Source organism: Rhineura floridana, chromosome 4, assembly GCF_030035675.1.
Source record: "Rhineura floridana isolate rRhiFlo1 chromosome 4, rRhiFlo1.hap2, whole genome shotgun sequence".
NCBI classification, from domain to species: Eukaryota; Metazoa; Chordata; class Lepidosauria; order Squamata; family Rhineuridae; genus Rhineura; species Rhineura floridana.
The window spans coordinates 18,535,069-18,557,942 of NC_084483.1; the positions used below are offsets into that span (position 1 = coordinate 18,535,069).

Below are 22,874 nucleotides of genomic sequence, written 5' to 3' on the forward strand. Positions count from 1 at the left end.
TTGGGAAAGCAGAGAATAGAATATCTGTAAATTGCACCCCTGCCCTCCACATTTCAGTTTGTGTCATACATACACTTTTCAATTTACACTTTTGTAAAGTTGTTTTTCTCCTTCGCTGCCATTTCCTCATCTGCCACCCATTCCTCCCCTTTGGTAGGAATCATTACCCTCTGTAAACATTTATCAAAATAGTCCCAAAGATTTATTGACTGGTTTATATAATGAAAAAGCTAAATGCAACAATTCTAATTTGCCTTAAAAAAAAACCCTTATGATGTAATTGATGAGGCAGAATACTATATACAGTTTCATTTTTCACAGGCCCTCGAGGGACTGCTTCTGAAAAGTTGATTAAATCTGCAAATTACATTAATTTCCACTGTTGTCTGAGCAGTGGCATGAATATTTTAAATATATGCCATACTCAAGTTACTGCTGAGACATATGCATGCCTCAGTTGTTTATGCACAGTCAAAATGAAACAAGATACAAACATTTTCATGGTATAGAGACTCTCACGCTTTTGGCCTGCAAGCCAATTCATCTTCAGTGCTTGGACTGAAGGCCGTTAAATTTCACAGAAAGCAGCAAATGAAATAAAACTATCCAAATTTATTTCTTTTGAATACAATCATATATGAGCATTAATATCAATTTAACATCCCTCTCTTCATGGAGCTCGGGGTAAGGAAATTTGGAAATATGGGTTCATGTCCCAAAAGCCACCCTCAAAAGTCAGCCTTCTGTGTGATACCTGAAGTGTCATCCCTTTCTTGGCAATGAAGCACAGACTTCCTCTTTCTGCCACATCTGATAGAACTCTGATATCCAGGCAGATGAATATGGAAACATTCCCTCTAAATTTTTTCTCTGTTGCATCACCAGCACAGGCTCACAATTGTTGCATGTGGCACAGCTGTGCCTTACAGTGGCTTCAAAATAACACCTGTAACAATGCTTCTGTGTACCTGCCAAATTGCTCTGTGTGTGAACTTGTAATAATTATAATAATCTTCGCAAACTCAGATGGTCAAGCGCCTATCACCTGCGTAGAGCAGCTGGGTCATCCAAAAATAAATGTAGCTAGACTCTTCTTTGGCAGCTGCCAACTCTACTGACCACCAGACCACACTGTCCCTGGACAATGCTGTGACTGTCCTTATCTACAATTTCAGTCAGGGCCTCTGACCAATGCCTTTGAATTGTCGCTATCTCTGTCAGCTGATTGGCCTATGTATGAGTCAATAGAATGTTCAATTGCCGGCATATCAAAACCTGATCTTTTGAATTGTCCTGGTATAAAAGCTGTATGGTATGGAAGCAGGAAGGAAAGTAAGAGATGGGGAGAGGCAAACAAGTGGAGGGAAATTAAAGGTTGGAGGAAAGGTGAGAGGAGCAAAATGGAGGGGAGTAAGGACCAGCGAGGAAGCACTGGAATGACAGCTGACCTGCTTCATGGTAGGCCTTGGTGTCGCTCCTGTGAGGTCTCCCTTTCCTCCAGGCTGTGGGGGTGGGAGGCCAGGAAGCGAACTAAGCAGAGCATCAGCAGTGGCGTCAGCGTGGGTGGCTGGGCAAGTGGGAGACTCATAAGTGGGCTAGACAGGATGGTGGCAGCGTTTGCTGTGGGTGATGGCATGGGGCAGCAGTGAAAGACTGCAGTGGCACAGCAACAGGTGAAGCAAGTGGACAAGGAGTGTGAGCCAGCCCATGGTGGCTGAGGTGCAACAATGTTGCAGACACTGGGGGGTATTGCAAGGGAGGGTTGGCAAGGGGAGTGAGTTGCCTACAGATGGTGGTTTAAAAGTGCCTGGGGCAGAGGAACAATGGTTTCAAAGTACCTAGAGCATGGGGGATGGTTTGGGAGTGTATGGGGGTTGGCAAACGAAGTCTGCAGGGGCAAAGCCCCTACTACTACTACTACTACCACCAATTATGAATGTGGTGATTTTAATGATGCCACTAGTATGTATTTACTCTTTATTTCTGTTGTTGGTAGTTCTTTCTTGTTGCCAGCAAATTTGTAGATAGAAGCAGTAGAGGTTGCTTCATTGTTGCAAATGGGGCACTGCTCCACTAATCTAAGTCTGCTCTCTGCCAGCCACTACCTGCCTGCCTTCTTACTGATAGCCAGTCCGGGGAGTGGCACAGGCTGTCAGCTTCCTCCCTCTTAGATTCAATATTGCCCTTGTAAAAATGAGCAGAGAGGAAGCTATAGATAAAACTAGAATTAGTTGGCTCTGCTTGCCATTGGCTGTGGCTCCACCTACTGTTTAGGCAACCTGTCTTTCATCCTACCATAGGGTAAAAGGAAAGATGGGCTACATCCCTGTGAGTGGCAAGTTTTTCATTCTCTTCTCATCCTGCCTATGGATGCATTCCCTCTTTCACAATGGATTATTTATGAAGTTTAAAATTTCAAAACTACAGACCTTTAATAAAGTTTTAGCACCACAAGTATTGTTGTCTTGTTTTCTTTCCAAGTTTGCAGGCGGTGGGCACTGTGCTGTGACTTGGATAGCACACAAACGTTGGCACAATGGGACAGTAGCATTCTGTCCTATGGGCTCCAGTTTCAGCTGTCATGAATTCAGTGTTTTTGCAGATTTGCTGGAAATATAATTTTTAAACTAAGTCATGAACAGCTGGGGCCTGCATATTGCTCCTGTTCAGCTGCTCTCTTTTTTCAGGTTATTCACTTCCATTCCCCCTTTTTTCCTTCATTTTTCCCCTCTCCAAAAATCAGGTAGCATTTTATTACCATTGAGCATGCTTAGTCCTTGCTGGGCTGCTTTGGGGTCTTCCCACTAGGGTTTTTTCCCCCTACAACCACCACCACCACCACAATAATAATCAACGACAACAATAATTCTGCAGATCTTCATTGATCCTGCGCTGTTCTGAGTGCATTGTGTCAATCTTGCTACATAGGGACCCATACACCAAAGAATGAGCTCTGTCTGTATATAAGATTGGTTAGGGAATGTATTTGTGGCTCTTTTCCCATCGCCACCACCACCACCATTAGTATAGAGAACGTTTCACGGCTTGTTTACATTCCTTGCTGGCATTGTGATCCACACAGGTTATCACAAATGGCAGCATGCAGACAGCAGGGGACATGAATACAAACAATGAATACGTGCGTGCTTAATGAACATATGAGCCCACTGCTGTGTGCTGGGATTATTCTTCCCATTAATTATGCTCCTCTCTCCAAATCGAGATCACTTCACTTTGCTTTTTGTGGAACCATGGCTTTAAAACGAGGGGGGGGGGAGGAGAGGTTTCTAGTGTTTCCTTGTGTGTTCCCTTCGTGTTTGAATAATTCTCTCATAGCTGCCTTTCCCATTTAGCCAGGCAATGAGGTCTTTATAAAATTTCAGTTTTATATACTTTCCTATGTTAGTTCAATAGATATTACCGCTTTATCTGTTTCTCTGGAGCTAACATGGCAACAACTGCCCGTAGCAAATGATATATGCATACCCCTTATGGTCAAACAGCAGTACATATGCTTTCTTTGTTCCTTGCTTTAATGATCACATTTCCCTGGGATATAACATCCCAGTGCCATATAAACACTTGTGGAAAAGGTCTTCCAGAGTATTTCAGCCACAAATAGCCAGTGTGGTATAGTAGTTAAGAGTGTTGGATTCAGATTGTGAGTCTTGGGTTCAAATCCCTACTCAACCATAAAACGTAAAAGGTGACCTTGGACCAGTCCCACTCAGTCTAACCCAGTGATTCTCAAATGGTGCACCCAGGCACACTGGTGCGCCCTAAGAGGTGGCTAGGTGTGCCTCAAATATTATGAAAGTATATTTTAAAAATGAGAAGAAACCTAAGTAATAGTTTTCTATAGTTTGTTATTTTTATTCATAGTTTAAAATATATTAATATATTTTTAATTTTGTACACAAAGTGCGCCAGAATTTTTTTATGTGTTTTACAGTGCGCCGCAAACCAAAAAAGTTTGAGAACCACTGGTCTAACCTATCTCATATGGTCGCTGTAAGGATAAAATATGAGGCCCATGTACGTTGTCTTGTGCTCTTTGGCAGAAGGATACAATTACAACTGCAATTGATATATATTAACTGTAATATACAGTATATATTAGTGACTCATGTTATCCATAAAACTCCATTCTGACATCGGGTTTATTGTGTTAGTTTTACTGATTATAACGGTACCATTTCTGTCCCGATTTCTAACATTTCTTTCCCACTGCAATACCTGTTGCTTTATGGAACGGTGGCTTTTTGACCAATATACTGCCACGTTGCACTAAATTTCATTCACAACAGCAGGTGTGGTACGACACAACAATGAACATCATTGAACATGTTGCTACTCCCCCACCCTTTCTGCACATCCATGCTTCTGCTTTTCCATGAAAACAGCAGGAAAGAACTGTGTGTCTGTATATTGCCCCTTCAGTATTTAATCCCACAATTTTCTGGGTTAATGGAGTTGCAAACAGATTTTTTTCTGGAAGCAATTCACATAGAAATGAGTGCTAAACTTCCACTATATTCCACTAGATTTCCAGAAGAGCTTTTATGTCATGTGAAAGATCAAATAAAATGTGGAAATTATCAGGTAAGGAAAAGAAAGGGAAAACAGAATAAACTGCTTTCTGAATGCAGCTTAAGTCTATTTGGAGAGGCACTTCAGAGCAATGTGTCCTTTGAAAAAAGAATTGTGTTGCAGAGCCAGCACTGAACATTATTAGAGGCATTTTCACCTCTCCAGTGTGACTTCTAATGAACATATTCATCCACCTCTCTGAGAAAAGCTTTTATGCTACATATATTACTTTTCCTGATTTATTTAAGAATATGTTCTTAAAATACTTTTCATAAGACACTATTATCTTCATTTTATTATTTTCTGTTCACAGTTCTAGTTCCCTAGATATATATTTTTTCACCTATGTTTTAGTCACTTGCCAAGAGCATTATTGGATGCCTTAGATGAAATTGAATTCCTTGAACTGCACTCCTTTCTAATTCTTTCACTTACTCTCTTTCTCCCTCTCTCTCTGCTTTCAGTGCTATATTTATTAACCTTTAACAACAGTTTGCTTATTTCACATGTGCTTTGGAACATTTTCTCTTCCTAGTTGTACAACTTTTTGAAAACATTTTACAACTCACTGACTGTGTGTTAGTCTTCTGTAGAAAGTGCTTGGACTTTTTAGGGTTTTTAATGTTGGTTTTAAAAGAGTTGCTTAATGTTACCACTGATTTCCTTTACAATTCACAGGTGGCCTCGGGGAGGGCAGCCCCACATCTCCCTAGGCTAGCACACATGTTTGCCTTGCAGTTCATTTTAAGTCACTGCTGTTTCAGCAGATCTCTGCATCTGGCCTTTACCCTATTGCTCAGTGTAGGGATTTGAGCCTTATCTCAACCTGGTTTCCTTTTGCTTCTTTGATACATGGGTGGATCAGCCTAGGTTTTCTGAAGGTTATACTGATCTCCTGGAAATGTACAGACTCCTAAGAGGTTCCTGCTGTTGCGTTTTGGATAGTCTTGAGGGCACATTTCCTGTTCCATTATAGCACAGCACTAGATCTTGTTGTCTGTAGATGCAAATCTTATCATTTCAGTAGAGACTAGGGTTATGTAACTGTCACACATCTGCACAGTCTGAACTTATTTCAGCAGGTATTTCTCAAACCAGCATATTAGACTATTAATCTGGATGTATGTTAGAGATAGCCTTGTTACTAGAAGAATTGTTCAGCAATACATGGCCCATATTGATGACACGTTCACTGTTAAATTTGAAGCAACATAAAGGGCTAATGGCCTGATTCTGATTTGCAAAACAATAAAGTAGCTATACCAACTCAAGGATCAGCACAGCATCACAAACCAGCACACTTCCTGTTGTTCCAGTCTGTTAACATCAGTGCAAATGCTTAGCAATTAGTATCCTTGTTTGGAGCTCTGATGCCACCATGTAATGTGTGCATATTAATGCAGTGTTTGGATACTATTCATTATGAATGATGTATTAAAATTGCTGATCTAGTTCACCAATAAAATGTCAAGCTTGTTTGCTGCAGCACATTGTGGTGCTAAGTATTTATTGCTGATGAGAAGATCCTGCTGTGGCAGCATGCTCATGTGCTATGTTCAAGGATTTGGCAGAATTAATAAAATGAATTCTCTATTTTAGGCACTCAGGGGGGCTTTCACCATACAAACATTTCCTTTTTTTAAAAAAAACAGCATCATAACTTCACATGCATAGAAATTTGGTTTTATACAGTTCACTGAGCAAGCTGTTACTGTCAAATGCTATAAACAGTTGTAATGAAAGGGTTTCCAGAATGAAATGTGGAAACACATATTTCTCCTAATGCATTTCCTTATTTGTTTGTTCCACTGGTGACAGTTCTCTGTTTATTATTGTGCTGCATAGAATGCACATGGAATATAATATTTAGGTTAGCTGAAGGGTAAAAACAGTGTACCTGTTTTGATCACTAGTCATTCTTCTTGTCATCTGACAAGTGTTAAGTGTCAACTTCAGATATCAGTTTTTGGAAACAGTTTTAATGGACTTTGCTGTTAAGTCTGTAGATGTAATAATCAAGTCAAATAATCCAGTAACTAGAAGAAATAACTATGCTTAAGAGGAAAAGGTTGATAGTTTCCCTTTTGTATACTTCTCAGTGTGATTTTTATAGCTGTTAGATAGTTTGGCTCTGTAAACCTTTCCTGTGTTTGGTTTGTACCAAGCTCATGAAGTTTAGTGACAAAACAAATTCCCTAGTGGGAGTTGCCCATTGGCAGTCAATTGAATGTTAGTGTATGCTGATCTACAAAGAAAATGGAAGAATGTAAATGTGATTTGTCTGGCAGGCTTGGGAGAGTTGAGAATACTCTTAAGATGCTAGAGGTAAGCTTGGACGGTAGCCATGTTGTAAAAATTTTTTTTAATAGGTTGATGACAGCGAAAACCCTTTTAACATTATGATTTCCTGATACATGTTTGGGGAATATAGGTAGAGCAAGAGGAGGGAAAGTATCAACTGAAGAGATTGTTAATGATAATGATAACTGTTAATGAAGAAGAGAGAGCAGTGGTTGGAAAGTATAATTGTAGGTATGTTGTAGGTCATCCGAGTCCCATGCCTGGCACCCAAAATTCCCCGTTGTACACCCTTGGACTGGCACCACGTTGCTATGATGATAACACATGGAAAACTAGATTGTGTGGAATCTCAGTTACCAATTTTACCTTTGCCATCCATGTTTTGATGGTGGACAGGGAAACTCAGGATTGATTGTGGCCTGGGAGACCGCATTCTCTGTGGTGGTCCCTAAGTTGTGGAACTCCTTCCCCACCAAGGTGCATCTGGCAACTTCATTATATAGTTTTATGTGACCTCTTTACTCTGGCCTTTGGCACCTGAGATGTATGTTTTTAGGACTGACCCTATTTTGTGGATTTAATTGTTCTTAATGCTATGTCTTAAAATTGTTGTAACATACCCTGGGAACTTTGGATGACAGGTGGGTAATAGATTATGATGATGATGATACCAATGTGATCCAACATTCAAAACTTTACCAAGGTAATGTGAAGCCATGTTGAGAGGAAGCATTTTAGGGGTGTCAACCATGCCAGCACAGCAACATATGAACTGCGTCCCAGAGAGTAGGAGAAGCAGAGAAGATTCTCAGAGCTTGCTCATGTAAAGGCTAGCCCTCCCATCCTTCCTTGAATGTTTAGCAGAGAAACAGTAAAGGCTGGTCAGTTAGGGTGATTAGGGCACTGCCCCACCAACTTCAGTCAACCCTCAGCTAGCCGCTCCCGCCAGCCTGTATTCTCTTGCTGTCAGCATCCTCTTCCTTAGTTTCAGTTTTGCCCTTGTAGAACTTAGCAGGGGGAGGATGGGGACAAACCTAGAATTAGTTGGGTTGGCCCATCATTGGCTTTGACTCCACTTGCTGTTGGCCTTCCTGCCTTCTGCTCTACCCATCCCAATAGGCACTAGTCACCTCTCCAGAGAATGAAAGGAAAACAAGAAAATCCTGCCTGTCTCTACTCAGTAGTGCCCTGGAAGCAGGGACAAACAATGGTAGTGTAACTTTTTACTTTCTCTGCTGAGGCTAAAGCTGGGAGAGATGACTAGTGGCTAAGGGGTGTTGAAAAGGTGGCAACTATGAGATCTAGACCTTCCACGGCCCAGTATTTTTCTCATAGAGTCCCCAGGCCTTTGGGAGCAACTTACCACCCTTGTTTTGGGACTGCTAGTTCAAGTCCTCAACAAAGATGAGATCCTGCTAGCAGTTCAGAAGTTTTCCAGAAACTGGGAAAGAAGGTTACCAAGTAATTTCACTCTTGATGCAATATTTGTCATCTGGTGTGTGCTACCTAAATGTCGTTCAGGAAGGAAGGAAGGAAGAATTGGCACAACATCCACAAGATGAAGTCATAGACCAGCTAATATCATAGGCTTCTTGACAGTTGGAAATGGTTGTGTTCTGTGATATGGTGCTGCTTGCTGAGTGTTTCTGGTCAGATTGTAAAATAAGGAAGGTCAAGATAAGTGAGCAAAATAACAAAAGAGGAATTGATTATTATGTTATAGGCTAAATGACTCAATAAATATGCTAATATAAGGACATGAAAAACACATCCTTGCCAGCCTTGCATTGTTCCCAAGCTCTGTTTTAACTTAAATGTCTTGATTTAAACTTTACCTTTATAGTTATAATTTATGTATTTTCTGTGCTATACCCATGTCTTCTGCCATATTTGTATACATTTACAAGATTGCATTTTGACATCTTATTGAAGATGTAATTATATTTACTTGATTATTTATTTGATTATTCTTGCAGATGTCATTCATACTGTGGGTCCTATAGCACGAGGTCATATTAGTGATAACCATAAGGAAGACCTGGCAAATTGCTACAAATCCTCCCTTAAACTGGCAAAAGAGAACCTCATCAGATCTATTGTAAGTACTTTGCAGTATTTATTATTTGTTGCTTGTCTTAGGCTGTATTGGCAGCCTTCCACAAATCTTAAAACAGTTCATATTTGCTGTAAGTGGTATTGTAGAAAAAACATTGCAGGAATATTAGATGTTAAAAAAATAAGAACATTTGGAGGGAGGTACTGATGATTGCTTACTAACCAGGCAACCTCTAGACTTGCCAACTCTGGGTTGTATCCAACTAAGCTTTCCTCAAGAATAAACCCATTGAAATCAATGAATCTCAGTTAGTCATGGCCATCAGTTTCATCGCATTCAATGCATACAACCCTCTGTAATTTTCGAAGGGGATGCCTAATTTGAGAACTGGGGTTTGTAGGATTTTCTATCTGTTTGACATAGTTTAAAAGTGTCCCAAGCACCCTTCAGCAGGGATCCTACTGCCTTGTTTTGAGCATGCATTCCTAGAGTCCATAGAAGTTTTCCTGCCATCTGAATTTAGGCATCCTGGCTGGAAGGATGCAAACTCTGTCATTATTTTATTTTATTGCCTAAGAGGCAGTGATTTTCTGACATTGATCTGATATAAAAAACAAACATGATTTACTTTTTTGAAGTTTATGAACTAAATCAACTTAAGAAACTTGGCTGAACTAATTTGTGAATCAGAGTGACAAAATGGTATTTAGCGCTTGATGAAGACTTTTCTATTTCAGCAGGAATTTTAACTGATTTCATCCATTGTATTTTTTTTTATTGTGCACCACTTAGGAATTTCCGTGATTAAACAGTATATCAATAGGTGAAACAAATAAATAGAGGTGGTACCTATTTTTTAACATCTGTGGGAACGAAGAAGGTGGATTTTCACCACCAAGCCCCTATGGTTAAGGATTTCTGTACTGTCACAGAATCGCATTCAGTATTCTTTATAACTTGCAAAATACTTCTCCATAGGACTGAATGGCAGCTGTTCACTGATGGATGCTATAGTCAAGACATCACTGGTGTAGGGCCTAAATCTGCTCCAGCTGATTCCAGTGTTCTACACACATACCTTATGTCTGACTGTAGCCTGTTAACTTTCTCATAGTACTCAATGAAGACAGTGAGAACAAAGGCAGCCCTTAAGCTGAATCAAGGGTATGACAAAGTAAACTTTGCTATCTGTCTATCTCTCTATGATGGATGAGAAACCTGTGGCCCTCATATATTGTTTGATTCTGATTTCCAACAGCCCTAGCTATCCAATGGTCAGTGTTATATTTTGCGGAGGTTTTAAAAAAAAAATTTTTTAATTGGGCATCAATATTTGAAGTCGAAAGTGTAAATATTGTAAGAAAATCCTTGCTTTTAGCAGAGAATCTACATAAATCACAAATAGCATCCAGTTTGCAGGCAGCCAACTAAGAACTATCTTCTGCTGTTGCTAACTATCAAGTGGCTTCCCCCAATCCAACCCAACCCACTTGTCATTGGTAGCAGGGCTGTGGAGTCGGTATGTCAAACCTTCGACTCCAACTCCTCTATTTTTCTACTGTCCGACTCCGACTCCGACTCCTTCATAAATGGCAAATGTATATTAATTTTTCTACAGTCTGACTCCGACTGACTCCTTCGTAAATGGCAAATGTGTATTAATGTATTAATATTAATAAATTAATTAATGCATTTCTACAGACTCCAACTCCACCCAAAATTGCTTCTGACTCTACGACTCCGACTCCGACTCCACAGCCCTGGTTGGTAGTAGTAGATGATGCAATTTGTAGATATTAGGCAAATGATACTTAGAAATCTATACTTTGACCAAAACATGAAATAAGGAAACGTAACAAAGATTGTGGGGGGATGTGCATCCCAAATCATACATGTATAAAGTACATTAAATAAATAAGAGGAAAGCCAGATGAGAAGAACAGAGCTGTAAATCTTGTTGCATCCAGTGACCTCATGAACATAGGAATGTATTGGGAATGGACTTATATCAGTTGCCTTGTCTTCATTGGCAGGTATTTCAGTTTTCACACCCACAGTATAACAGGCATGGAGGGGGGCTTTGTAGGGCATCTACCCCCTCATTGCAGGAAATCTAGAGCTAGAGCATCCCTAACAGCTGGTGATTCAACCTCTGCTTGAAGACCTCAGTGATGGAGAACTCATCACCCCTCTATGCAATTGGGTTATATTGTCAAACTGCTTTGGCTGTTAAAAAGCTTCTCCTAATGTTCAGCTGAAAACAACCCTCCTACAACTTAATCCCATTCAATCTAGCCTTGCCCTCTGGGGTAGCCGAGAATAAGTCTTTGCCCTCTTTCTTATAATAGCCCTTCAGATATTTGAAAAGTGCTATCATGTCCTATCTCAATCTTATCCAGGCTAAGCCTACTCAGTTCCTTCTACCTTTTCTCATAGGACTTCTTTTCCATTATCCCTGACCATCTTTGTAGCAATTTGTCTTCAACTGCATCCTTCTTAAAAGTGTAGCACCTGGAACTGGACACAGTGGTCCCTTTGAGTTCATTGGTGTCCCACTACAGAGAAGTGTCATAGCTCTGTGGTACAGCATAGGCTTTGCATACAAAAAACCCCATGGTCAGTTCCCAGTATCTCCAGGTAGGACTGGGAAACATTTCCAGCTTGAAACACTAGAGAACTACTGTCAATCAGTGGTCTAGACAATATTGACAATGTGCTTGTTTGACTCAATATCAGAGAGCCAGTGTGGTGTAGTGGTTAAGATGCTGGACTACGACCTGGGAGACCAGGATTTGAATCCCCACACAGCCATGAAGCTCACTGGGTGACCTTGGGCCAGTCATTGACTCTCAGCCTCAGAGGAAGGCAATGGCAAACCCCCTCGGACTACCGCTTACCATGAAAACCCTCTTCATAGGGTCGCCCATAAGTCGGGATCGACTTGAAGGCAGTCCATTTCCATTTTTTTAAATGTTCCATTAAAAGTGATAATAAAAAGGGTAAGGAATAGAGCTTCATACCTACCTTGACATATGCATGGAACATATTAATGGACCAAGTATCCGGTCAGGGGCAACCTTACTATTAGGCAGAGTAAGTCAGCTGATTTTGGGATGTCATGAAATGACAGCAAATCGTTGGCTATTTAAATACATCATTTTTTGGTAATTTTATTGCCAGTTTGGCGAGAAGTGCTTGTGGGATGTTTACCTTGGTTGCCAAAATGATTTGGCTGGACTTGGGTACTGTACAAGTTGACTTGTGGTGGCGGGAGGGACAGACACAATTTGCTCTTCTGTCTCAGGCAGCAAAATGCCTTGGGCTGATCCTTGTGTCCTCTCCACTTCTGCCTAAGATGCCTCCATTAGACTGCATCTTCTTTAAGTAGCAATTTCATTTTTTGTCTGTTGCACCCAATGTCTGGAGAGAATGCAGTGTGTGTCCAGAAGAGAAACCAGAGGAGGAAATTAGAAAGCTCTGATTTAACAGGGTATTTATATTTTGTAACTGTGTTTATATTGCCCTATGTTTTTGTAATAGTTTTACTATGTGAACGGGGGATACCTTTGGAAAGAAAAGGCATGGATTTTTAAATAATAAATTGTCTAGTTGGCTGTCTGAATGCATTCATTAAAAAATAATATCAGCAGCTGGCAAAACACATTTATCTGATATTTGTGAGCAACCTCCAGGGACTATGTGGAGATCTACTATGTAGCCGAGACAATATATTTAGTTGAGAAGACAATGTTATGGTGATATTTATTGCTAATATATTATAGTGATTACTTTGGTCCATTGCATTCAGCAGTTTTAGAATTCTGTGTGTGTGACATTATCTACTCCCCCTCTCTCTCACACACACACTGTCCAAAACCTACACTTCTCTTGTGCTTGATGATATTCATTCAGCCCTCCTCCCTGCATTTCTCCCTTCAGCCCTCCATGTGGTTGACATGTGTTCAAACTGAAGTGTCAGCTGAAGCCTGAGGAATTGTTAGACTGGAAATTTGAGGGGTATGCAGACAACCAGGGCTGAACATGAAACAAAAAGGATTATCTAAAGTTCACTATGAAAACAGGATATAAAGTTAGCATTATCTCTCTTTCATCCACCAGGCAGGCATTTGTCAAAACTGTTGTGAAAATAGAAAGGTTTTATACACAGAAAATAAATGAGCTGTGAAAAACTGCCAGTCTTTTATACAATATACAATAAAAAAGAGAAAAAAGAAGGAAATCTAAGCTTAGCCTTCACTGTACTGTTTGAAAGATTTGTAACTCACCATCCTGGATCTCTCTGGACTATAAGGTCTATTCCATTGACAGTGCTATAGGGAGAGGAAAGAGAAGACAAGTGGCTCCCCCTGAAAAAAAAAAGATCCCTCATTTCCCCCAAAATAGATAGCACTATTTCCCTAAAAATTCAGTCATATGAGACAAAATTTGCTATTTATAAACTACTTTGCCTCCGTAAATCCTTTTTCTGTGCTGTCACAGCTGATCCTATATTAAATGGGAATTAAGACTGATGTAAGTGAGGTGAAGGGAATCTACAAGCAATGTAGGTTAGTTATGATGCCTGAAGGCATCAGAAAAGCACCTGAGAAAGAAACTGAACACTTCTAAAATACCAAAGGGAATTCACAATAACCTCAGGCACCTCTGGGCTCATCGACATGGCAATTTAGTGTGTGACTAGTGCTACTTGCATCCCTTTGTAATTCGGATGGTTCACATGTCACTGCAGGCAAGCAGAAGCTATAACACAGTTTCCCCCTTTAAATCCGTATCAACCAAATCCAATTATAATGCAAAAAGGAAAGGAAAAACCATCTCAGCTTTGCTGCGCTCCTCCATGTAGGCACTTTGCTTTGATGTTTTTTTAGTGGGCGGTCTCTGTTATGCCCCATCGCCCACTCCCTCTCTTTCTGACACCTGCAAAAGCTATGGCAGCTGCTGTCTAATTTGCCTTTTCGTGTCAATTGCACCCCAGTAGTTCCCCTGGCTTCCCTGAGAGGTGTGCAATCGACAAGAAACAATGAAACTGAGGGGAAAAGCCCTCCCCTTCTCTGTTAGCAATATCGATACTCCGTAGGGAGTAAACATGTAAAATTGGGGGCGGGGCCACAAGGAAACAGCAATACTAAACCTTTCCAGAGGAACACCTACTTTTGTGAAAGGAAAACAGCTGATTAGAAGCTACCATTGACCAAGAAGTGTGTACCTTGAAAAGCTATTGCGATGGTAAAAGCAGCTTCTTTAGTATGAAGTTAGGCTCCCCTGTGTACAAGCCCTCTGTCTTATCTAAATTGGATCCATAATTGTTCAACTTGTGCATTGATACCTGAGTCTGTCTCTGATACATAACTGAGTGATACTAATTGACAATAAGGACAACCAAATAATTTAAAATAATTTAAATTGGCATTGGTAAGTCATAATTGCTACTTAGATTGGTATGTTCAGCAGCCCAAAGCTACAACAAATTTTAAAAAGTGTTTGCACCATCATGTTTCAGTGCCCTTGCATGGTGTTTGAATGGAGCATCATCACACCAATAGTTAGCTATTGCTGCATGTGAATGGACCAAGACATGTGGTAAGTGCATTTAAATATGAGAAGGTGTCTGTAGAATGCATATATCCTCTTTTGCCAACCTGGTGCCCTTCAGTTGTTTTGGACTACAACTTGCATGAGCCCTAGCATGTGTTGGCTGTGTCTGATGGGAGTTGTGGTCTAAGACATCTGGAGGGCACCAGGTTGGCAAAGACTGGCTTATATAGATAAGGACTTTACACATAGCCCACATCATATATAAATAGATCCTGACATGAAGCAGAGAGCAACAACAAAGAAGGAAGAGAGCAATATCCACTTAACTAACAAGATAGCTGATAGGATTTAAAGCTTTGGGTTTCTTTCTTGTTTGTTTAAAGGATGTATTAAGATAATTCCTATTTGAATGTTCGTTTGAATACTAGCTTGAAATTTTAATATTTGTATTGTGCATTATATAATTTCTGTCATACCTTACAGGTATTAAGCCACCTGAAAACAGGGCGGCATATGTCGACAGGGTCCTTCACTGTATTCATTTGCCACCTCAATTGTTCATTGAATGAGTTTGCATTTTTACATTTTAATTTCCTTTTAGTCTAGGATTGCATTAAGGAACTATCAAGTGGATTATATTTTCTTATACAGTTTCTCAGCTGAGAATATTGCCATAGGAATGACTTTCCTATCTGAAAAAGCCTACAAGCTGGCTTTACTCTGTCACCTGATTTATTTTTTTATGGAAACTTCCATCCATCAGTCATGAGATTCCCTTTGAAGGAAGCTGCCTGAGCACCATATTCACTGGCTCCTAAGAGTATTTGCATGGAGGCATGTTAGATCATGATCCATATTCTCATTGATCTTACATTCTAAAAGATATATCTGACAGCCTGAACCCCAACATATTTATTTGGAAGTCCCAGTGTGCCCCATGGGACTTAGCTGCTGTTAAGTTGACTCAGAACTGCAGTCTTGATTTCTCAGTATTTCCCTAAATGTAGTTACATCCCCCCCATTTTGATATCAGCAAGATGTGAGATTTGATCAGTGATGCCAGTTGTAATTATGTTGTTGCAGTATGGTTATACTGATGGCACTATAGTGGGTGGTGGGATAATATCCAGGAGCTTTTACGGAGATGGGGGGATAGTGATGAGCAAAATAATCTAATAATTGTAGCAGTGAAGTTGAGGTTCCTGGCAGGTATTTCTCTTTGATGTCTTGAGGTGAAATACTTATGAGGCTTCTGAGAAGATAAAAGTTAGCAATATGCCTTTCCCATTTTATTTGTGCAGACCGCAGAGTGCCTTTACACCCTAGTTCCCAATGGTGAACTCCTAAGTTTCTCCAAATTGAAGAGAGCATGTTGTGTCCCCATTGCTTGTGATATGAGTTAGTCAGGATCCAATTCTCCATTATGGCTGAGGAGGTTGTGATTTGGGGCTTTCTATTTAGTTAAATGGAAGTGTTTTTAACTTATGACACCTCTTTGCTGGCAGAATGTTATGCCATCACTAGGAGTGAGACAGAAGTCTGAGAGAGCAGAATATTCCAAATCTTGCTTCTTCCTGGCCATTTTTGGCTCTTGATCTACATAGTTGCACCAGTTCCATGGTTACACAAGCATAAACATGGTGCTATACTTAGAATCATAGAATCATAGAATAGTAGAGTTGGAAGAGGCCTACAAGGCCATCGAGTCCAACCCCCTGCTAAATGCAGGAATCCAAATCAAAGCATTCCCGACAGATGGCTGTCCAGCTGCCTCTTGAATGTCTCCAGTGTCAGAGAGCCCACTACCTCTCTAGGTAATTGGTTCCATTGTCGTATGGCTGTAACAGTTAGGAAGTTTTTCCTGATGTCCAGTCGAAATCTGGCTTCCTGCAACTTGAGCCCATTATTCTGTGTCCTGCACTCTGGGACAATCAAGAAGAGATCCTGGGCCTCCTCTATGTGACAACCTTTCATGTACTTGAAGAGTGCTATCCTATCTCCCCTCAGTCTTCTCTTCTCCAGGCTAAACATGCCCAATTCTTTCAGTCTCTCCTCACAGGGCTTTGTTTCCAGTCCCCTGATCATCTTTGTTGCCCTCCTCTGAACCTGTCCCAGTTTGTCTGCATCCTTCTTGAAGCGCGGAGACCAGAACTGGACGCAGTATTCAAGATGAGGCCTAACCAGTGCTGAATAGAGGGGAACTAGTACTTCACGCGATTTGGAAACTATACTTCTGTTAATGCAGCCTAATATAGCATTTGCCTTTTTTGCAGCCACATCACACTGTGGGCTCATATTCAGCTTGTGATCAATGACAATTCCAAGATCCTTCTCACATGTCGTACTGCTGAGCCAAGTGTCCCCCATCTTATAACTGTGCATTTGGTTTCTTTTTCCTAAGTGTAGAACTTTGCATTTATCCCTGTTGAATTTCATTCTGTTGTTTTCAGCCCAATGCTCCAGCCTATCAAGGTCCTTTTGAATTTTGTTTCTGTCTTCCATGGTATTAGCTATACCCCCCAACTTTGTATCATCTGCTAATTTGATAAGCATGCTTTGTACCTCCTCATCCAAGTCGTTAATAAAAATGTTAAAGAGCACTGGGCCCAGGACCGAGCCCTGTGGTACCCCACTTGTTACTTCCGCCCGGTTTGAGAAGGAACCATTGATAAGCACTCTTTGAGTATGATTCTGGAGCCAACTGTGGATCCATCTGATAGTTGTTCCATCCAGCCCACATTTAGCTAGTTTGCTAATCAGAATATCATGGGGCACTTTGTCAAAAGCTTTGCTGAAGTCGAGGTATATTATGTCCACACCATTCCCACAGTCTACAAGGGAGGTTACCCAATCAAAAAATGAGATGAGATTAGTTTGGCAGGATTTGTTCTTCATAAATCCATGTTGGCTCCTAGTAATCACTGCATTGCTTTCAAGGTGCTTACAGATTGACTGCTTTATAATCTGCTCCAGAATTTTTCCAGGGATTGATGTTAGGCTGACTGGTCTGTAGTTCCCCGGTTCCTCCTTCTTGCCCTTTTTGAAGATAGGGACAACATTAGCTCTCCTCCAGTCATCCAGCACTTCACCAGTCCTCCATGATCTCGCAAAGGTTCTTAGAGTTTTTCAGCCAGTTCCTTATATACTCTAGGATGCAGTTTATCGGGCCCTGCCGATTTGAACTCGTTCAAAGTGATTAGGTATTCCTTGATCATTTGTCTATCAATCTCAAGGTCCAATCCTGACCCTTCCACTTCATGTTTCCTGGGAGGGTCATAGGCCCTTTTTTGGGAGAAGACTGAGCCAAAGTAGGAATTGAGCACTTCTGCCTTTTCTTTGTCATCTGTTATCATTTTGCCATCCTCGTTGAGTAGCTGTGCCACCATTTCTTTTCTCTGTCTTTTACTATGGACATACCTGAAGAAAGCTTTTTTGTTGCTTTTAGCATTCCTCGCTAGCCTCAGCTCATTCTCAGCTTTAGCCTTCCTGACACCATCCCAGTATGTATCCTTTTTTATTTTCAGATCATCTCTAAGCTTTTTGTGAAGCCACATTGGCTTCTTCTGCAGTTTCCCCCCTTTTTTTCTTGTTGGAATTGCTTGCATGGCACTGGCATATCTGTGGAATCTACTGGTAGAAGGGGATGTAATCAATACCCTATTCTCATCCGGCCAGTGTAATGTGAGCATGGGATTATTAGTAGTGCAATAAATTGGACTGTAAAACAGAGATCTTTATTACGGGGGGGGGATTGTTCAGCCCTACTTTAAGAAGCAAGGTCTTTGAGTCAATCAGTAGTATTACTAGATTATGATGCCTAATGTTGCCATAGACTCCCTTTATGGGAAAGAGAGCTCTCAGATCTGTAGACTAAGCCAGTGGATGTTCAGCTGATGGTTTGGTCAGTAAATGAATGTCTTCTACTTAAATGGGATCATGCTCCTTCCTTCAAAGCAAGCAATCTCTTTTATTCATACATCAGTCTGAACCTTCCATATATACATATTCTGTCAGGTTCTTCCAAGCACCTCATATGAGACATAAGCAACCCCCTAAGCCTCAATGTTTTCGTATATATTAAGCTATGAATTTCCTAACTGTATTGGACCAAAAGTGAGTGTTTTGAATTATATTAAAATACCATTTTGAAATGGCTTCATTTTCCCCACAGGACGTCTAGTGCATTTTTGTAATTTGCAAGTTGCAAGCTGTAAACAAAAGTGTTTTTTATTTAAAGACCCCTAAAGAGAAATAGTTGAGAAAAGCACCTACAAGTAAGGCTTTGTCTTAACATATGACTGGAGCCTCCAGGAAATGTGAAACCAGGCAGGAGTTATATTACTAGTATAACAGGAAGAGGGAAACCTGCAGATCATACTGCGTGTGCATATAAGTACAGTGAAACTGGAATGTACTTTTATTGCTTCTTTATTTCAGTTTGAAAATCTACTAAGTCTTAGAGGTATATTTCCTTAAAAATACTTTGACGTATTGAAAAAAGAAAATAGGTACTGTACTTTCATAGAGGGATATTCCTTTTAAAAAAGGTTTTTCCCTACTGCTAAATGCTAGGATGTTTAGTTTTTAAGATGACATTTGTTTTCAAAGCGTACGTTCCTGCACCTTAAGAAAAGAGCACTGTCAATTGTGTTCTGCTCTCTGTTCTCCAAGGAGCAGAAATTTCAAAGCAGTCACTACATTGGAAGTTGCCTTTAGAGGAGACAGCACTGGAACCTTAATTGCATCTTTGTAAAAATGTCTTTATTTTAACATATACAGGTTGAGAGAGAGAGAGAGAGAGAGAGAATAGGGATGGAACAATTAGAACAGAAGGTGGATAATTGTGAATATTACAAAAGGAAGAAGGGAAAGTGAGAAGAGGGATCAAGAGCTGTACGCCAGTGGCAGAGCACCTGCTTTGCATATTGATCTCAGGGTCAATCTCTGGCATCTCCAGGGATGCGAGAGGGCGGGAAAGACTGCTGTCTCAGACCCTGGACAGCTGCTGCCAGTCAGTGTATTAATACTCAGCTAGATGGAACAATAGTCTCATTTGCTGGCTGGGGCTGATGAGAGTTGTGATCCAAAGCAACTGGACGGCACCACGTTGGGGAAGGATGGTGCAAATCATTCCTCTATTAGAAACTATGTCTCTGTGTGGGAGTGAACCCTCTTTTCAAGGGAACTTCAGCTGGCTTCCAGAGTGTGCATCAAGAAGTAAAATCAGGCCTTTCTCAAATGAGGTTTACTTCAGGATTCCACAGACGTTGAAACAAAAAGCAAGGATGCAAAATTGGACCTCTTAATTTTTCCAGAAATGTGGCCAGGAAATCGGTAAGAATATGATTCCTTCTTCCCTTTTGCTGCATGGATGGGAAGAAGAAAAGGTGCAAGGCAGAGCCCCCTTGCCCTTTGTCAACACTTCCTGCAACACTGACTGACAGATCTTCAAAGAAGGAAGAGCTGCCCATAGAGAGGCTAACATAAATAATACTGTTTCAGATTAAGTGTAGTATAGAAGCCATGTTGTTGCTTCATTTTCTTGGGGTGAGCCTTCCTTTCAGCTGCAGGTATGCTAGTGAAAAGAAAAAAACTGTCACAGACAGAAAACAAAGATGGTCTGAGCAAACTGTTTTAGAACACCATTATTTTATTATTATTATTATGCATCGCCCTCAAGGAAATGCAGGTAGAGATATCACTTTTAACATTTCTTGATGATGTTGTTATTATGGAGTCTTATTATTTTCCCTGAAAAGCAGTTTAAAATGAAAACTGTGAAAATTAATTGATTTTGTGTCAGCCTGTACAGTAAATACAATATAACAGAGATTTAAAAGCAAACAAAATAAAAACTTAAAACCCAAACGAAAGAAACTATGACAGCACGCCTCAAAGGCCAAAGGCCTGATTGAAAAGAAAAATCTTTGCCTGGTGCCTAAAGATGGATAAAGGAGGTGCCAGACGTGTCTCCTGGGGGAGAACATTCCACAGCCGGGGGGGGCCACCACTGAAAAGGCTCGTTAACTTTAGTGAGACTGTCTGTAAAGTGTCAGAAGCTAGAGAAACTACAAAGGATTAGGAAAGTTGTAAAGCTGACCCATTTTCAAAGTAGGCAAAATAGTCAGTCATTTCCACCTGAAGCTTCTTCACTTACATCAACTATCCTTCCAGCCATGCTGACAATGCAGACAAAAAACTGGGATAGTACATATGTATTTACTATATAGGCTGACACAAAATGGAATGTTCTCCCTCAGAAGACACGTCTGGCACCTCCTTTATCCATCTTTAGGCACCAGGCAAAGATTTTTCTTTTCAGTCAGGCCTTTGGCCTTTGAGGCATGCTGTCATAGTTTCTTTCGTTTGGGTTTTAAGTTTTTATTTTGTTTGCTTTTAAGTCTGTGTTATATTGTATGTTTTAAAATCTGTTTTATATTGTATGTTTTAAAAACTTTTGTAAGTATCCTAGAGACCATTGGGTATGAGGCAACCAACAAATGAAATAAATAAATAAATAAAGGGTCTAAATAGAGTATTGCCTCTAAGCTGACTACATTCTTCCCTGGCCTTTTTAGAAGGAAGCTCTGTATTTTTTACTTGCTGCTGTACTGAAACATGCCAGATAGAGTTCCTGGTGTCTACTGGATATGTCTCTAGCATAGTCTATTTCATCAGCAGCTGGTTTGAAATCCTTAGAGCTTCAAAAGGGCAAATAAGAATGCATGGAAAGTCTGGCCTATTAAACTTACTCTGAAAGGAGAGCATTAATTATTGGGTTTATTCAGCGTTGTTTTTTATCATTGTGTGTCCTGGAAAGGGAGCAGAAGCAGCCATGTGAGCTCTATGATAGAGCATGATTGCTGCTGCATTATACAGATGGATCACCCTTTTTAGCAAATAACCCCATTCAAAAGGAACAGCAGCCTATTGGGAGGGGGGAGAATGTGCAGCTTTTATTCACAATATTTTGTGTTAATCTGTAATTTATTATTTCATCTGAGTTTAAACTGAAATGTAGTCCATGCAGTGGGATCCAGAGGGGACTGAGGGACCCTCTGGAAGGGTGTGGGATAGGGAACAGAGGGCTGTACCAAGATGAGGAAAACTGAAAAATTTGGTGGAGCTGCAAATGAAGGTACCATATTGTTCATGCAACACACACTTTGGAACTAAATGAGAACTGAATGTCCAGTTCTCTGGGGGTGTAATGCTAGCAGGAGAAGCAGGCAGTGTGTGGTTAGCCCAGGTCTATCAGAGAGCATGCAGGATCAAGGACAGCTCCAAGAGGCCTTGCTAGGGCTGCTACAGGAGATGTTGCTAGAGCCAACTGAAACCTTGTGTAGGCTGACCAGACCTGGAATGTGGTAGGCTCCACCTGCCTGGAGGAGTTGGCTGATTGGTTAAAGGGTGCTTATTGCCTTATTTGGTAGTCATTAACTTCTGTGAGACTGGAGAGACATAGGTGCTGCAGGGGACTCCGAGTCAGAGGGTAGTGGCAGGGTTGTGTCCTACAGCTGGGAGGACCCTGAATGAGGTACTGGCAGTTGTCCCCCCAAGGAAGTAGCCTGAATCTCATCTTCATCTGAGTTCCCTGCATTGCGCTACGAAATCCCTGGGTTGAGAGTCATGACACTAATAATGTCATGGAGTTTTGCTATATTTTTATGTACCAAAATGGAGTTATGTCATACAGTAAGTAGGAATGCTTGGAGGGGCAACTTAAAGATCTAAATAGGCTACTTTTGCTCACTGCCTGATATAACCAGGGTAATTCTAATAAAATTACTGGCGATTATTATTTTGCAGCCAAACAAGTTATATTAATCAACTTTGACAGTAGCTCTTCTTGGGGAAAAAAAACCCTCAGAAAAACTCCAAAGAACAATTCTCTGTGGTCCTCACAGTGTCTGTTAATTCTTTCATGTCCTATTAATCATTATATTAAAAAAATCAAAACTTTCCTGAGGGAAGAATGTGCTCAGGACTATCAGAGAAGAATTTAATTGTACTGTCTTCTTACAGGGTTCCTGAGCTATTTTGTCGTATTGGGATCGGGACCTGAGAGGCAAACCAAGCTTTTGCTTGTTGATGTACAACAACCATGCATTTCATGCAACTATTTTCAAAATAGCTTTGTTTTCTATATTCAAAGTTTAGTTTGTTCATAACTCTCTGGCCTCTGTAGAATTGCCTTATACAGAGTGAGATATGGCTGCACTCTGTTCCATTTCTGCAGTTCCGGTTCTAGCTTATCTTGATGGGGATTTCATACTTCCATCACAGGCTGCATCTGGTGCACAACTTTGTAACTAGATCTGTTCTCTAGAAATGGGTATGTCGGGAGGATGAGCTGGGCTCCTGGGGGGTT

General features: G+C 40.6%; 1 protein-coding gene across 2 annotated transcripts in view; it reads left to right on the forward strand.

Annotated features, from left to right (window-relative positions):
- Positions 1–22,874, forward strand: part of MACROD2 (mono-ADP ribosylhydrolase 2) — a 946,657-nt gene that overhangs the window by 736,939 nt on the left and 186,844 nt on the right. For both annotated transcript variants that reach the window (XM_061622593.1, XM_061622591.1), the window contains one exon: positions 8,868–8,989. In XM_061622593.1, coding sequence (XP_061478577.1) covers positions 8,868–8,989 — 122 coding nt within the window. The remainder of the gene's footprint in view (positions 1–8,867; positions 8,990–22,874) is intronic.